This window comes from Eutrema salsugineum, unplaced genomic scaffold (assembly GCF_000478725.1).
Source record: "Eutrema salsugineum unplaced genomic scaffold, Eutsalg1_0 scaffold_7, whole genome shotgun sequence".
NCBI classification, from domain to species: domain Eukaryota; kingdom Viridiplantae; phylum Streptophyta; class Magnoliopsida; order Brassicales; family Brassicaceae; genus Eutrema; species Eutrema salsugineum.
Window position 1 is genome coordinate 3536154 of NW_006256486.1, and position 17874 is coordinate 3554027.

Here is a 17874-nt window from a genome sequence, read left to right on the forward strand (position 1 = left end):
AATGTTTAAGTTAAATGGTTGTGCTTGATCACATGATTCATTTAGCTCGAGTAATTTAACAACTGAAGGCACCCTAATCCAATATCATGTCTAAGCAGTGGCTTTAGTTGGAAGAAGCATTTCCGATCATCATTTTGTTATTATATATGGCCCAATACAAATCTTAGCCCAACCACATTTCAGTGTTTTTCAATTCTTAAGCTGGGGGGGGGGGGGTGGGGGGAGTGTTGAGCGGGAATATCTTACAGAGATTTGAGTAATACGACCTGTATATCTGTATATATTATTATACTCTGTTTTTGGTAACTTAAAATAGTAATTGATATGAGAGTTATTGGTTGCGTTTAGATTAAGTGATCCTTTTGATTGTATATATATTGTAAGGTTTTATCTCAATAAGGCACACAGAAAATTCACCATCGTTGTGCTCATTCTCTCACAAGATTTTGTGCAACCGTATCTTATCTTTTGCTTCTAAAGATTTGAATGTTCATGAAAACTTCCTCAAAAACTATCAAACAAAGGACGTAATCATTGTAAAATATTTTTGTATGAATTGCATATCTGAATTCAAAATAGATTAAATTTTGTTGAGATTCAATTATTTTACATATTGAAATTCAAATCATATTAAATTAAAATTTTCAAATCTAATCACAATTATGTAAGTTATACCTAAAACCTATTAAATTATTTTCGTCTCTTGAATTAATAAAAAATATCAACCAAAATAATTTATAAACTAGATTTTAAACCCGTGCATCCGCACGGAAATTTTTTGTTTTTTTTCTAATATAATTTGTATTTATTTTTTTGTTTAGATATAATTTTTTTTATTATTTATTTATTTTCTTAAATCAAAAATATTCATTTTTCAATTTTTCAAATATGAAAAAATAATAAAAATGAGATGGGGGCACAGTTTATACAAAATCAAAACATAAAAAAAATAAAAATTATTGCATACACTATAATGTGGTTTGAAAAACCAGTTGTACACTCCCTTTGTTGATTAAATTTTTAAAAAACTATAATGCTAAATAATACTGTTAATACGTCTCAAACTTTTAACAAATATTTATATTATACAGTAATATGAACGGAAAAATTAGAATTATGTTTTTATAATAGTTCATTTTGAATTAATATTAATGGACGGGTTAAAATTATATTTTAATCATCATAATTAATTTTAATACTATAAAAATATATCTAAACACAAAAATCAATATTTTCGCTTATTAAAAAATATATTTATATAAATAATTATATGTAAACTCAAAAACAAAAATTATATTACAAAATTCGTTAAACAATAAAAAATATTCCCGTGCGGATGCACGGAGTTAGAATCTAGTCTATTATATTAAAACAAAAGCACTTTTAGTGATTGCTTCCAAACACTCCTAAAGTTTTTTTAAAATATTTTATTTTATATTTATATTTAATTCCGAAAAATTAGGTATTAATTTAGATATTTTTAGATTCTCATAATATCGCAAATAGTTAACGAATATCTTATTTTATTTTATCATAATCAAACAGTCTAAAATATCAAATATTTAAGATAAATAAATATTTATATTTTACAATAATATGATGGAGCTGATTAAGGTTATGTATTATTATACTTCAGGTCCTATACAGGTTAGTTTGTTAAAACATGTAAGATATTAAGATAATTTGAGGTAATTAAATGAACAAGTTAGCCAATTTATAGATATATCTATTTTTATAATAACACAAATGGTACTTGAATATCTTATTATATTTTATCGTAATCAAATCGACCTAAATTCAATATTAATAAATATTTTTATATTATAATAATATGATAGAGCAGGTTATGGTTATGCATTTATAATTACATTCTTATACAAGTTAGTTTTTAAAAACATGTAAAATATTAAAAAATAATATAAGGCAACTAAACGGATAGATTAGCTAATTCATAGATATATTAATTATTTATATGTAAATTCACATAATTAAAATCACATAATTAAATTTACATAATTAAAATCACATAATAACAAAGTTTATAATTAATATTAGATCGAAATATACTTAATTAACTCATATTCTAATTCTACTAATATACAAATCTATATTATTTAAAGTTAAAACATGATAACAAAATGTCCTGCAAAAAATAGCTCGATACCAGGATGATGAAAAACTTAACACATCTCATTCTTATTATTTTCTAATAAGCGAAAATATTGATTTTTGTGTTTAGATATATTTTTATAGTATTAAAATTAATTATGATGATTAAAATATAATTTTAACCCGTCCATTAATATTAATTCAAAATGAACTATTATAAAAACATAATTCTAATTTTTCCGTTTATATTACTGTATAATATAAATATTTGTTAAAAGTTTGAGACGTATTAACAGTATTATTTAGCATTATAGTTTTTTTAAAAATTTAATCAACGAAGGGAGTGTACAACTGGTTTTTCAAACCACATTATAGTGTATGCAATAATTTTTAATTTTTTATGTTTTGATTTTGTATAAAAAATATATTTTTGATATACATGTATAATTCAAAATTAGTGATATTAGTTACCAAAATTTTTTTAACCTAATTTTTTTATATATATTTTTAGTTCTATGAATTTTAAAAAATATATTTTTAATATTTAAATTATACATGTGAATTTTACCTATTATATTATTATTAATTTGTAAATAAATCATAATCGTTAATATATTATATAAACAATATAAATATCATATCATTTACATCATTATAAATATTTTATATTTCTATGATCATTATTTTTCATATGTGAATTTTTTTTTTCAAAAGTTCTAGATATTTTTGATAAAAATATTTAATAGTATAGAAATTATTTAAATTAGAATTTTTAAATAAAATCTAAATTAATATCTGATTTATTAGTTTTAATCAAATCAAATCAAATCTAAATTACCTATATTTAAGGAATTCGAAAAATATTTAAATTAATAATTAATTTTCGAAATTAAATATAAATAATAATAAAAATTATTGTTAAACTCTAAAAAAATTAGGAATGTTTGGAAGCAAGTACTAAATGTGCTTCTGTTTTAATATAATAGATATCTCATCCCGCCTAATGTGATTGTTACTACTTAGTTCATTTTAAAATATGCACTACATATTAGTCATAAGTATGAACGTTAAAATATACTGTTTAAAATCTAGGTTGAGTATTTTCGATAATCCTTTCCATTGCATTTGAGTTGTAATTCCTCGTAATTATTGTTGGTATGGCGGACGCAAGTGTGTCGGTATGGAATTGTATGTCCCTTATTTTTTATTTATTTTTATTGAATAAACCTAAATAAATATGATTTAATATATTATTTTAACACCTTTATAGAAAAAATATCTCTTATTATAAAAGAAATATGGTTTTTTATTGAAAATGCCCTTCCCCATAAAAAAAATTCTAGATCTGCCATGAGAGAGATTATTCCGGTCACGGACTACTGATTTTATTAAAGTAATAACCGATGGCATATGATAATTGATTTCTAATAAAATATATCCACAAATTAAACGGCAATCAGACACATCATTTTTTTTTTTTGGTATTCTTCACATTATTTAACCACAATTGTATCGAAAAATGCCTAAATAATGTGATATTTGATTTGTCTCAACATTTAAAAACATACCACTCTCTTCTCCACTTGTTTCAACTTTGTTCTTCTCCAATGGCTCTCTCCTCTCTAAATTTCTCTGTTTTATTCTTTCTCCTCTTCACTCCTTCCATTTGCTCGTACTCGTCTCTGACTTCTTCAAATCCTAGTCAAATCTCTGCAACAAGTTTCTGCAAGAACACACCACACCCAGACGCTTGTTTCCACTCCTTAAAATTATCCCTCTCCATCAACATAAGCCCCAACATTCTCTCTTTCGTCCTCCAAACCCTCAAAACAGCTATTTCCGAAGCCGGAAAACTCACCGATCTCCTTTCGGGCGCCGGAATGGACAACAAACTCTTCGAGGGCCAGCGTGGCTCACTTCAAGACTGCAAAGATCTTCACTACATCACTTCGTCCTTGTTGAAACGATCACTCTCAAAGATCCAAGACGGTGATAAGGATTCACGAAAGCTAGCAGACGCTAGAGCTTACTTGAGCGCCGCTCTCACCAACAAAAACACTTGCTTCGAAGGTCTTGAATCTGCCTCTGGTCCACTAAAGACGAAGCTCGTGACCTCCTTCACGACCACTTACAAACACGTAAGCAACTCTCTGTCTGCTCTTCCGAAACAGAGAAAAGCCTACGGTAGCAACAAGACTAAAAACCGCCGGTTACTTGGGTTTCCCGACTGGGTCTCTCAAAAAGATCGCCGGTTTTTAGAAGATTCCAGTGACGGGTATGACGAGTATGACCCGAGTGAGATCATCATCGTGGCTGCTGATGGAACAGGGAATTTTACAACTATCAACGACGCCGTAAGCTTTGCTCCGAATATGAGTAACGATAGAATGCTGATATATGTAAGAAAAGGCGAGTATAACGAAAACGTGGAGATTCCGAGCTACAAGCCTAATATTGTTCTGATCGGAGACGGGTCCGATGTTACGTTCGTTACCGGCAACCGGAGCGTTGGAGATGGATGGACCACTTTTCGATCTGCTACTCTAGGTAATAATCATCTATGGTCTTTTTTAAAAGATCTTTATTTGGATAAAACAAAACGTTGTGCTACACTGATTGGGGCATAGTGTAGATTTAGGACCATGGAATTTTTGTTTTCATTTTTTAATCATGTAAGACTGTTGGATTTTTTTTTTTTTTTTAATTAGAAACTACCATTTAAAATCTTATAATCGTCATTTAAGTGAGAAAAAAGTGAACAGAAAAAATAAGTTCTGAAGTAATGCTTTATTTTAGTTTTGTTTTTTTCAGTCATTATGCTAAAGATGTGATTAGTGAAGAGAGCAGCCATTTTGTATTGTGCTTAAAGCCTTATTCATTGCAATCAAAATTTGAAGCCTGTAAAAAAATGGGGCAACTTCAGTTCTTGGCACTAATTCATGCGTTCTCAAACTTGCTTGGTCACAGCCGTTTCAGGGGAAGGATTCTTGGCGAGAGATATAACAGTAATGAACACAGCAGGACCCAAAAAGCATCAAGCTGTTGCATTACGTGTGAATGCGGATTTTGTGGCCTTATACCGATGTGTCGTTGACGGTTACCAAGACACACTTTACACTCACTCGTTCCGACAATTCTACCGTGAATGCGATATATATGGAACCATTGATTATATCTTTGGGAACGCGGCCGTGGTCTTCCAAGGCTGCAACATTGTTTCAAAGTTGCCTATGCCGGGACAATTCTCAGTTATAACAGCACAGTCACGAGATAGTCCGGACGAAGACACCGGGATCTCGATTCAGAACTGCTCCATCCTTGCAACAGAGGATCTATTTAACAGCTCCAATAGAGTTAAAAGCTTTTTGGGACGCCCATGGAGAGAATATTCAAGAACAGTTCTAATGGAGTCATTTATTGATGAGTTTATTGACGGTTTTGGTTGGACCAAATGGAACGGTGGGAACGAAATTGATAGTCTTTATTATGGAGAGTATAATAATAACGGACCGGGTTCTGAAACGGGTAAGCGGGTCAACTGGTCGGGTTACCACATTATGGATTACGAAGATGCGTTTAACTTCACGGCAACGGAGTTTATCATCGGCGATAGTTGGTTGGGCAGTACTTCATTCCCGTATGATAATGGGATTTAACACAATTCTTGTTACAAATTCGTCTTCATATAAAAATCTAATTATTATATAACAAAATAATAGAAATAACTGTGTGTTTTGAGTTATTTCTAAAAGCGGTGTATTAGAGCATCCACAACAGAAGTACTTAGATGATGCTTAGCCCAAAAAATAAATCCAAAATGAAAATAAATTGAAGAATCGCTGCTTAAATAAGACTAATAAGCATCGATGCTTATAAGGCACGTGAGGTTTATTTATTGGACAGATAGAAAAGAAGCGATGTTTATTGGTATTTGTTTTCTCTCTCTTCATTTTCTCTCTTTTCTTTTTCTCTTTCTTCATTTTTTTCTTTTTTTCTTCTTTCTTAAGTTTAATATTATTTTATTGCTAAGCATTCTTAAATCGATGCTAGCATTGCTGATGCTCTTAGTTATGTAGAGTTATTTCTTTAAACTAGGTGGGTAGCCCGCGACTCGTGCGGGTGGAGAGTTTTCTTTAAATTAAAGATGTACTAAATTAGTTCTTATCTTTTGGAACATATACATTTCATATACAATATACCCCAATTATTTTAAAGTTAGTTTTGTTTGTTAATAGATTCGGATCCGGAGAAGCTTTACTCGAGTTACCATATTTTCTATAACATGCAATGTAATATGTATTATCTATTAGTGACTCATTGGATTATTAGTTCGAAGACCTTTTTTTTTTAAAAAGCATTACTGACGCTTTACACTTGAATAATCGGCTGCGTTTCTACTATTTTCTTATAACATGCAAAGCAATATAAGAGGATTGTACTTACAGAAGGAAATTCGATTATTTAAAATAACTGAACAAACCAATTAAAAATCTTAAAAAAAAACATCACTAAATGTCATAACACTTAACGTGTGCTTAGATATATATATCTTTTGAAAGATATCTTTATAAACCACGTTCATTGTCTTCTGTTGTGGGTTTCCTTTCTCATCAGTTATCAAAATACGTAGTCCTTTTCTCGATGTTACCCTAGACACAGCAACATAAAACTGATCATGAGAGAAGACTGGTTTAAGTAAAAATAAACCAACCTTTTGCAAAGTTTGACCTTGACTTTTATTTATCGTCATAGCAAATGCGATTGCAATGGGAAATTGCTTACGACGCATTCTGAAAGGGAACCTTGCTTCTGGTGGGAAAACAAACATCCTAGGAATCAAAACTGTTTTGCCAATTCTATCACCACTTAAATGGCTAGCCTCAATCACATGTTTAGCCAATCTGGTCACCAATAACCTCGTTCCATTGCACAAACCGCCTCTAGGATGAATATTTCTAAGTAGCATGATAGGAGCACCAATCTTCAACTTCAGAAAATGATTTGGCAACTCAGATACTCTAATACTGTTAAGATATTCCTGAGTATAAACCATATCATCATTCTTACTTGTGTCTGAAGTATCAATACTGTCTGAGCTTAAATACTCTTGTGCATCACCTGTATAAAAAGAGCGATTTAATTTACAGCAATATAGTCAGAAAAATTCGAATTCAAGCGTTGTATTAACAGTTACCTGTGAGCTTCGACAACATAAACTCATTTATTACATCAACGTCTTGGTTCCGGGGACTCAATATAGCTCTCTCTTGAAAATTTTTTGCATCTCTTGTGGTTTTATACGATGTGCCATAAATTTCAGAGACAATTTTTTCTAGTGGATTTCCTTCACGGATAATCAATAAATCTGATGGAATATCAATTTCAACTTCTCCTGTATTTGGCTCATTTATCTTCCCATTACCGATATCTAATATCCATTTAGCAAAATCTACCATCTCTTGGTTCTCAATACCTCCCGACACACGAAGAGGCCTCATGTTTGTTGTTAGTTCCATCACCTTGCATTCTAACCATAAAGGAGATGAATTCAGACTTGCCATCACTGTTTCTATCTTACCTCCACCTGGTATGACAGGTAAAATTTGTCTGAAATCCCCACCTAGAACAACGACTTTACCACCAAAAATTTTATCACACCTAAGTATATCTCGCATTGTTCGGTCCAGCGTTTCGAAACAATGTCTACTCATCATTGGAGCTTCGTCCCATATTATAAGGCTAGCTCGTTCAAGTAATTCTGCCTGATGTGATCCTGCACTTATCGAACAGAATGTAGATTCGTTCACCGCCATTGGTATCCCAAACCTAGAATGAGCAGTTCGACCCCCTTGTAATAGCAATGCAGCTATTCCACTCGATGCTACATTTAGAACTATCTGACCTCTAGATCGAATTGCTGCCCCTAAGACATTCCACAAAAACGTCTTACTTGTGCCCCCATAACCATAAACAAAAAACATACCACCTGCATTAGCATTCACAGCATCCATTACGAAATCGTAAATTTGTTTCTGTTCATCTGTTATTGTTGATAGCAACCTCTCATGCTCTTTGGCCAGCTTATCACAGTCATAATTCAACTCATCAAGTATTAGGTGATTTGTATCTGTGTACTCTTCAATATCGTCTGGTTGTGGCATTGACTTCTTAAAATTAGCCAGCGAATTTTCATTTTTGCGCAAGTACTTCTCTATTTCCAATAATCCAAGATTCTTCCTCTGTGCTTCGCTCATTTCAAAACCTGTGTGTTTATTTTTTTTTAAAAAAAAACACTTCGTTAGCATATAATGTTTTCGTGCATGTGGTGGTTACGTATGTTGAAATTACCCAAACTACAGCTACTTTAATATGGAAAAAGTCATCTTGAAGGAATTTCACGATACGTCAATGTCCTTTCCTCGGGACTTTGCTGATTGCATTCCAACCACGCTTCAAATTTGCTTTTCTTAAAAAAAGGGAAATGCACAGCCCTCCATGTTGATTCACTTGCTGATATATGCCTATGTTTAAGGGATAAGTGTTAGCAAATATGTTGTAAATCTAAATCATATATAATATAATGAAAGAGAGTATAATTTTTAACATACCTTGAATTTGATTTGGGTTTCTCATCGTCATCTGAAAACACATTCAAGAATGATATTATAATATGGTAATCTATATCACAAAATAAAACACATACAAGAATGATATTATTTATTGTTTCTCGTGTTTTGTTTTCTCCAATTACCCACTATGACAACACAAAAATTGGATTAAACCCACACGATCACAACCAAATAAAGAAAAACATAGAAATAAATAATGTTACCTGTGAACACCATTGTAGAACTCAACGACCAGCGACGTAAGCAATCCAACTGCAAAACTAACAATATTAAAGAAACAAACACGATCACAACCAAACAAAGGAAAACTAATTAACAATATACAGCGCAAAAAGAAAACAACTAAAGGAAGTAGGACCTTTCAAAAAAGCAAGAAGCAATAAGGGAAGTAAGACCCTTCAAAAAAGTAGTCGAAATAAGCAAGAAGCAATAAGGAAGAAGAAGAGTGAAACCTAATCGTTAATACTCAGGAAAAAAAGTAGGAGGTTGTTGTCAATATATGTGGTATATATAGGCTAATGTAAAACCTAATCCAGTTTCAGAGTCAATTTATAATTTTTTATTAACGTCAATTTATAATTTTTTTTGATAATACGATTGATATTTTAATATATATGATTTTAGATTTTAGATTTAAACAATTTTCTTTTTTTTTAAGAAAATTTAATTAAATTAAAGAAGGGGTAAATGGTAATTAGCCACCCTGAGATTGAATGAGAGAGCTTTAAACGAAATTTTTACTTCGCTTATAATATATATGATATGATGTGTCTTATCCGTCTTCTTGGCTTTATATGAGTCTAAGATCATCTCCATCCATGATCTTGCATGGGGTTCTTAGACCACCTCCAACCATGGTCTATAATGAGAGATTTTAATCTTATGTTCTAATAGGTTTTTGTTTACTTTAATGCATTAGAACCTCTTTTAGATTTTTTCATTGTTTTAGTATCTAATAGTAAAGGAGGCTCTAAAAAGATTTTGCTCGCTCGATCAATTGCTCGATCAATTGCTCGACTTTGCTTTGTTTGCTCGATCATATGTGGATAATCGACTCTGACGTTTGCTTGCTCGATCAATTGCTCGCCGACGCTTGTTTATAGACCAGAAGCTGCTGATTTGTAGAAGTAAAGCCAATCATCAATAAGAAAATTGATCGCCGCCGTTTTGTAGAAGTAAAGCCGCCACCGATTTGTAGAAGTAAAGCCGCCGATTTGCTCGATCAATTGCTCGCCGCCGAGTTGTAGAAGTAAGTCGCTGTCTCGGAAAATTGGAGAGGAGCAGAGGACAATGCCTACGATGAATGGACTGGACTCGCCGCCGGAAATATCGAAGGAGGAGATATCAAGGAAAGCATCGGAGTTATCGGACAAAATGAATTCTCTGATGCAACAACTCTAAAACATGTAGAGGGTTTCAATAAAAAAACAAAATAAAAATAAAAACTCAACGACCAATCACCATTTGACACGTTAGAATCTCTGGTGAGGCTCTGCAGAGCAGTAAATTAGAACCGGTTCTCCTAATATTAGCCATTAAATCTTTTTTTTTTCACCTAAAAGTCAAACTAGAATCCCTCCTCATCCTGCTGTTGGAGGTGTTCTTAGTATTAAAGTGACATTTAAAATAAATTAAAAAAACTTAAAATCTTTAAGAATCGCTGCTTAGAGTTCTAAAATAAGAACCTTTCCTTAAGAGTTTTTAAAGACACTTGTCCTTGTTTTATTGGTTTATGTTTTAAAAGTTTTTTGGGGCCAATGATAGATGGAAATTAGATAAGAGACATAAAATTAGAGAGAGAAAGAGACCGAAAATTTATTATTTTAAAAATCTTAAGAACCCCAATGAGAAAATGAGGGATGAAGATGCTTTTATGCATGCATGTCTTTTGATACGTCACACCCATTAAAAAGAAAAAAGTTGACAAGTTATGTTAATGTCAGTTACATTTATGAATACGGTGAGGTTGGCCTGGGCATTACGGTCCACAATTCGGGTTGGGGTCGACTCCTCCGTTTAGAGATGTCTAGACCCAAATAGGATCCAAGGAAATATTTGGTTAGGGTCTTGTCAGGTTCGGGTCAGTTCTATGATTGAATGAAATTTCAATTCACAAACCGAAGAACCTGAAAAACCCAGAAAATAATAATCTTGATTCGGTTTTCATAAAAAATTACTTGAATAACCAGAAAAACCTATTATCTGAAATAAACCAAGATATCAAACACAATACAAGTTGAAATCCAAATTCTAAGTTCCTGAATGTGACATCCCAAGTTTAAGTTTATGGCCCATTTTTTTTTCCAGCAGCCCAACACTTAAAAACATCTCTCTAATTTTTGGCTTAACTATCCAAGTTCAGCCCAAAAACTATAAGGAAAGTCCTAAGTGTGAGTAAGGATAAATTGGTTATTTTTTCTCTATCCTAGACCTAATGAGCTTGACTTCCTCCCTATATAAAGGCCAGCCACATTCTTTTGAGAGACACAAAGAGTTAATGCAATGAAACTCTATAAAAACCTCTGAGCATCAGTTTAATATTTGTCTGAGTGTGGGTTTTGCTGTGTCATTTGCCAGCAACTCAGATCGAGCTAAGTTCCAATCTTCATACCACTGGAAATATATAGCTGCAAGGAATCCATAGCAATTTTCAGATCCTAGGTAAGCTCCGTTTTTATGTGAGCTGAAAGTTAGCGAAAAATCATTTATTTTGGCAAATTTAATATTTCCAGTTTCGCAGAGCCAACTTGAGAGAGGTTTTGCTATCGATCCAGAAAGACCCAGATAGCGATCCACATACCAATCTGTAGATCTCGGATTCTTATTTCCAGATCAACTTTCAGATTCAGATTCCGAGATAACCTTCAAAGGTTATCGAAGTTCCTTTCCGGCCAAGAAACCTCCCTCTTCTGAAAAAGGAAAACCATTTATGGTGATCCAAATATGGGAAGCCATTTATGATGATCTAATTAAGAAAATTCATTTATGCTGATCCATTTTAGGAAAGTACAATTATGAAAACTTCTATTTTTAGAAAATTTTTATTTTTGAAAAGTTCTTATTTTTGGAAATTTCTGTTTTTGAAAAGTTATATTTCTGGAGACTTTATTTTTATTTCTATTTCTTCCTTTTTTTATTTTTATTTCTAAAGTCACACATCAACTTCAGGATGGGGCACAATATAATTAAGGTTAAGACACGATCCACTGCTTTGAGACGCACCATGTGGGGAGTTGTTTTGAGTATTCATTTAATATTATATTTAATTTATTAATGCGCGTAAGATGTTTAGTACATTGAATGAATGTGTGATGATAGGTGGTACTTGCTTGTTTGTTGCCTAAGTAGTTGATCATGTGCATCATTTATAATTGGTTATTCATTTCTATTTATATTATGAATTAAAAATTAATATGTGAATTTATTAAGATGGAAATAAGTAATATTTAAAAAGTCATAATGTTTACGATGGAAGCTAGTGAGGAATGATAGTAATTCATTAGTGTAGATGGAATGTGACTGTGTGATTGTTTTTGACGGCCTATAACAAGGGACTGAACATTATGAAGTTGTAGTGCTTGAGAAAGGGCTGACGAGCCATAGTTAAACCCTGTTGAGGGTGGTGGCACTGGAAACTTGTCAAGACTGGAATGGGTGGTGGCAGAGAATGAGTATCTGGGACATAAGGGTCTTGGAGAATGTGTTAATGTGAAGAGTCGGTCTTGTTTGAGTTCTGCATGATATTACCCGGCTACGGCCGTCAAGTCCTGTGTGGGTGGTGGCAAAGAATTGTTGTTAAGTCATGTGTGTGTGTTGGCAGAGAATGAGCACCTTGGATGTGGTTCTTCAGGAATGTGAAATGTCAGTTTTTGAGTGAATTAATATAGCATTCAAATTTATTAATCAAAAATATAAAGTTCATTTTTTGGCTAGCATATTACGTTTTTAATAAATAAAATATCGTATTATGAATCTCGTGGGCACTCATGCCGCTGAGTAACTATGTTACTCACCCCTTTTTCCTTCTTTTTCTAGATAAGGTTTAAAGACATTTTGGATTAGAGTGCAAGTCAAGCTATTTGATAGAAGTTTTCCGGGATTAGGGTGTCTCACTCAAAATAGAAAGTATGGCAAAGTACAAGACCCAAACACATAGACTCCACAACAAAATATTCAACATCAAGATCAGTTCCAAATCTAAATCCAAAAAACTGAAAACAAAAGACAAGGAAGAACCTCAATAATCATGAATCTCATTCGGGCTTCCTTGCAAACTCAGTTCCAAGTCTTCTTGCCTGTATACAACAAGACAAACAATATTTACTGACTTACTATCTTTTGACACTTCTACTACGACAAACAATCAAACACAATTCAACCTTTAGTATAGTAAACTATACACCTCTAGTATAATCAACTATACACATCTATTATAAACAACTATACACACCTATAGTATAGTCAACTACAAACTATACACCTACTAGTCAGACAATCAAACACAATGACTAAGAAAAACAATCAAACACAATTCAAACTAATAAAGTAAGTTATTAGAACCAAACAAGTAAATTACGTTTCTAAACAATCAAACACAATTCATAAAAAATTGTGAAGGAAAACAACATTACCTGATAAGTTATAACCAAAACTTCAGTTTTCAAAGCTGTCTTGAGATTCAAAATTTTCAAACTCTGAAAAGTGAAAACAATTCAGAGAGCAGAACCAAAATATATAAGGTATAACATAAACTTAAAATCACATTTCAAAATTTCAGCTTTTTAATATACCCAAAATTTGAAATAATTAATCGAAGCAAACTCAAATGACAAAACTAAAATCAATCCTTAAGAGTTAAGACACAAACTGCTCAAGAGTCAAGACACAGTGGCAGAGCCATAAATTTTTTCTATTGGGGGCAAAAATAATGGGAGTATATATTGTTTAGTGTGGGGGCAATTATTATTATTGTTAGCAATTTACAGTAATCAGATTTTTTTATTGGAGGCAGTTGCCCCAATCTCCTTATACATGCCTCCACCACTAGACACAAACTAATCAAGGATCAAAGCAGAGATAACTTCAGCGTCATGAAAAAGTCTTAGAGAATACGGAACACGATAAATATTACTTGGTATGATCTGAAAACAGACACCATTACAAGAAAATAAACTAATTTTGACCTTGATATTTTTTTCATTTGACTAAAATCTGTCCGAAATTTGAATTTGACAAAACATATGGTTATTGGTCAAACATTTTTGACCATTTTGTTTCTGTTCGCAAATTTGGTCAAATATTAGTCAATAATAGAGCCGATTATATATGGTTATTGGTCAAACATTTTTGACCTTTCTCCAATGAACATTGGTCAAAATTTATTAACCAATTATCGACGAATAATAGAGCCGATTATATTTGGTAAAACCTTTTTGTGACCATTGACAAACTCAAATATTAGTTGATACTTTACGACAAGTTATATCGGATGACAATTGATCGAATTTACTGACCAATTATTGACGAATAATAGAGCCGTTTGTCGGTTATATTCGACTAAATTTAAACCAATTCTATATTTGGTGATTATTGGTCAAACACTTTTGACAATATTTTTCAGATGAAAAATGGTCAAAATTGCTGACGAGTTTCCCACCAAAAAGAGAGTCTTTTTTTTACGCCCCCTGCCGCCAGAAGAGAGGGCCATGGGAGATCCTATCAACTTGTTCGACCTACGATAATCAGCTCATGGGTTTTGGGTTTGAAATTGTGTCAAACCTAAATACCCAAGAAGCACTAGCTCTCCTTGACGACTAGTCAAAATCAGTCAATTTTAAAAAAAAAATATATATTTCCCATTCTCCTCAATATCTAAACGTAGAAACAAAAACAAACCATCAAAAATGTCTTCTAGTTATCATATAATTGATGTATAGACATCGAGATCCAGAAACCAGAAACGTTACAAAAGAGTTTGGAGAAGTGCTTACCGAATTTATACGAGTTGCTACAACTTGTGACTTATCATTAGAATCTGGTAAGATCATTTTTTCTCGTACTTGTTGCAATAGTAGAAAATTTTGAGAGGTTTCAGAAGTATGGAATTACATATTTAATAGAGGGTTTATGCTGAATTATTATGTATGGTTTTTGCATGAGGAAGATTCATATACTTTATCTAGTAGTAGTGCATATATGGGTGAAAGTAGTGGATATATGGCAAAAAGTAGTGAATATATGGGGAAAGGTCTGAAGAACCTAGGGAAAACATTGATACGGTTGAGATGGTTACTGATTCGTTTAGGGAAAATAGTCTAACTGATCATGGAGGAGATGGAGGAGATGGGGAAGCTGCACACACCACAGGCAGACAGGCTCCAAGTCTTATGCAACGCATTTTGAAGAAATGGTATTATCTAATTTGACTATTTGATAATCGTCATTCTCGTCTAACATCATTAGTAAAACGCCTAGTAATTTTGCCATAATTTTGGAAAGCCTCCAAAAATAGTGGCTTTTATGAGTGAAACACACAAAAGCTAAAAAAACAAAAGCATTTGTGGACAAAAAGGCTGATGGAATTGTCGAGTAATTTTGCCATCATTTGTAGACAAAGGAAGCTGAAGAGTCTCCAAAAATAGTGGCTTTTATAAGTGAAAGCAAAAAAACAAAGGCGTTTGTGGACAAAAGGCTGAGGGAATTGTCGAGACGTTGTTAGAGACAGAGCAAAATTTACTTTCACAGGAGACCCAAGATAGATCAGTAGTATCTCACTCTCTCTCTCAAACCGAATTGAACTTGCTGTTTTTGAAGGTAACTACTACTATTCTTTTCTAACATTTCCATAATAAATTTTCCTCTTTGTGTTGTTATTAATAATGTTTACATGTTTTGTTCAGCATATTTGATTTATTTTTAACTTCAAGGAGGTCCCACTTGTAAATGAGGTAGTTTTGGTCTCGGATCTCTTCAATACTTTGGCATTCCTTCTTCTGACACTTCTATAGTAAAAACTCTATAAATTAATAATGTTGGGACTTTAATATTTTATTAACTTTTAAAATTATTAGTTTATTAATTTTACATAATTTTTATTTATTTCTTATTAATTATAAAAGAATTGTTTTTAGAGATTATAATTTTTTTTTTAAAAATTGTTTCTAAAATTAAAAATGAATTACAAAAAAACTTTAATTTAAAATAAATAAATAAAATATCACTAAACTCATATTTTAGTAAGAGGAGTAGTGTACATTTATGGTAATTATTAATGAGACCATATATTTACATAGGAGTTTTGTTAAAATTATTATTTTATTATTTTATTGAATTGTGTTATATTTTGAACCGATCCAATTCAAAAGCAAGAAATTATTAATTTATAATATTTATTAATTTATCGAATATTAATTTATATAATTTCTATTATAAATGAGAACTGAAGGAAGAGTTGCTAACCGCAAAAATTATAAATTGCTGAGATGGAGAAGTCCCTAGCTGAGGAGGCAAAAGTCTCAAGCTAAACAGGCAAAAAAGCTCAACCTTATTGAGAATATATTATTTAAGCAATTTCCAGATTTAGTTACTCAATCTGATGATAATTCCGATGCTGAGGAATAGTGTACGTTTTGTGTGTATTTTTGGATGGTTAATTTTTTTTTATATAAAAAAATTTCGTATATTTATTTTATTTCGACTACTTTAGTTTTAAATCAAATCTATAGTATCTTATACTAATAAAAGTTGAAGCTAAATTTTTTTCAACATTTTTATAGTATCTTATATAAATTTTTTATTGGTCCATCTCAACATTGAAAATTAAACTTTTTTTTCAAATTCCATTATTATTTTTAAAAATTATTAAAGATAAAGAAATTATTTATAAATTTTTTGTTAATAATAAAAAACTAAAATAAATAATATTAAAATAGAAAATTTTAAATTTAAATTAGATGTATACACACATATTTAGAGATTCTTACATTAGTATCCAAATTTTTTTCACTTATAATAATTTTTAAGTTTTTTTCTGTGTGTACAACCATTTCAAATTAAAAAAAAATAGTTAGATTTCACAAAAAAATGAGTCATTACAATGTAAAATAACCAACTTGGCTAAACTATAAGTTTAACTATTAGCTAAATTACAAAGAATATAATGAAACGAGATATAAACAAAGTCATTACAAGCTGCTTTAATATCGAAAAAGAGACCGAAAAATAAGCTTGGCCACCGAATTTGAGAAGAATGATAAATTTCAAGCAATCCAAGAAACATGTCAAGCGATTGATACTCGACACTTTTAAAAAACAAAGCACTGAAAATAGAGAAAGAGGTTCCGTCATTAAGACGAAGGAGATTAAGGTATTTGAGGAAGATTTTTAAAATAACATGGCATCTGATACGGTTTTAACAACCTAACATTAAGCACAAAGGTAACAATTAGCTGACCAAGAAGCATCCAAATACATTCGGTAAGCCTCAAAAACAAGGAGGCGAGACCAAAATCATGACACTTTTGAAAAACGAAACACTGAAAATAGAGAAAGAAGTTCTGTCATTAACCCGAAGATTGAGGTATCCGAGGAAGATTTTTGAAATAACATGGCATCTGATGGGGTTTTAACAACCTAACATTAACCAAAAAGGTAACAATTAGCTGACCAAGCAGCATGCGAATATATTCGGTAAGCCTAAAAACAAGGAGAGACCATAATCACTTGCCTCGTGTGGGATCTTCCAGCTTTGATTTCTAAATCTATTATTAAAAAAAAAAAAACTATATGCCTCTAAGAATGTCCACATATGATGTAAAAGTTCAATTTAATTGGTCTACATCAATATTTAAAATTAGAAAATTTTCAAAATTTAAAATTATATGGTTAACAAAAAATATGTTTATAGAAAAATAAATATAGAAGCTATATGCCTCTAAAGACATCCACATCAGATTTAAAAGGTCAATTTTATTAGTGTACATCAATAACTAAAATTAAAAAAAAATATAAATTATAAAATTACATTGTTAATACAAAACAATATAGAAAAAATTGTTAATTAAAACTATTCTATCATGAATAAAAATTAAAGCTATGTTATAAATTTAATTTATTATATATAAAACTATATATTACT

The 17874-nt window shown here is 31.3% G+C and overlaps 2 protein-coding genes and 1 pseudogene across 2 annotated transcripts; 1 reads left to right on the forward strand and 2 right to left on the reverse strand.

Annotated features, from left to right (window-relative positions):
• Positions 1 to 3673: 3673 nt before the first annotated feature.
• On the forward strand, positions 3674 to 5765 carry LOC18011277 (probable pectinesterase/pectinesterase inhibitor 12). The gene is made up of 2 exons (XM_006393175.2): positions 3674 to 4656; positions 5077 to 5765. Exons 1-2 carry the CDS (start codon positions 3717 to 3719, stop codon positions 5763 to 5765), a joined length of 1629 nt encoding a protein of 542 aa, XP_006393237.1. The 5' UTR covers positions 3674 to 3716.
• Positions 5766 to 6719: 954 nt separating this feature from the next.
• Positions 6720 to 8363, reverse strand: LOC112082922 (ATP-dependent DNA helicase PIF1-like). Its single transcript, XM_024150637.1, has 3 exons — positions 7304 to 8363; positions 6821 to 7227; positions 6720 to 6758 (listed from the first exon to the last, which is right to left on the reverse strand). Exons 1-3 carry the CDS (start codon positions 8361 to 8363, stop codon positions 6720 to 6722), a joined length of 1506 nt encoding a protein of 501 aa, XP_024006405.1.
• Positions 8364 to 9835: 1472 nt separating this feature from the next.
• Positions 9836 to 17874, reverse strand: part of LOC112082923 — a 35213-nt pseudogene continuing 27174 nt past the window's right edge.

Excerpts from the sequence above, each read along its gene's own strand:
- LOC18011277 (XM_006393175.2), top strand. The coding sequence starts at position 3,717 with ATGGCTCTCTCCTCTCTAAATTTCTCTGTTTTATTCTTTCTCCTCTTC. Across the intron at positions 4,657-5,076 it reads TTTTCGATCTGCTACTCTAG|CCGTTTCAGGGGAAGGATTC; the intron begins GTAATAATCATC and ends GCTTGGTCACAG.
- LOC112082922 (XM_024150637.1), bottom strand. The coding sequence starts at position 8,363 with ATGAGCGAAGCACAGAGGAAGAATCTTGGATTATTGGAAATAGAGAAG. Across the intron at positions 7,228-7,303 it reads TATGTTGTCGAAGCTCACAG|GTGATGCACAAGAGTATTTA; the intron begins GTAACTGTTAAT and ends CTTTTTATACAG. Across the intron at positions 6,759-6,820 it reads AAGGTCAAACTTTGCAAAAG|GGTAACATCGAGAAAAGGAC; the intron begins GTTGGTTTATTT and ends TGCTGTGTCTAG.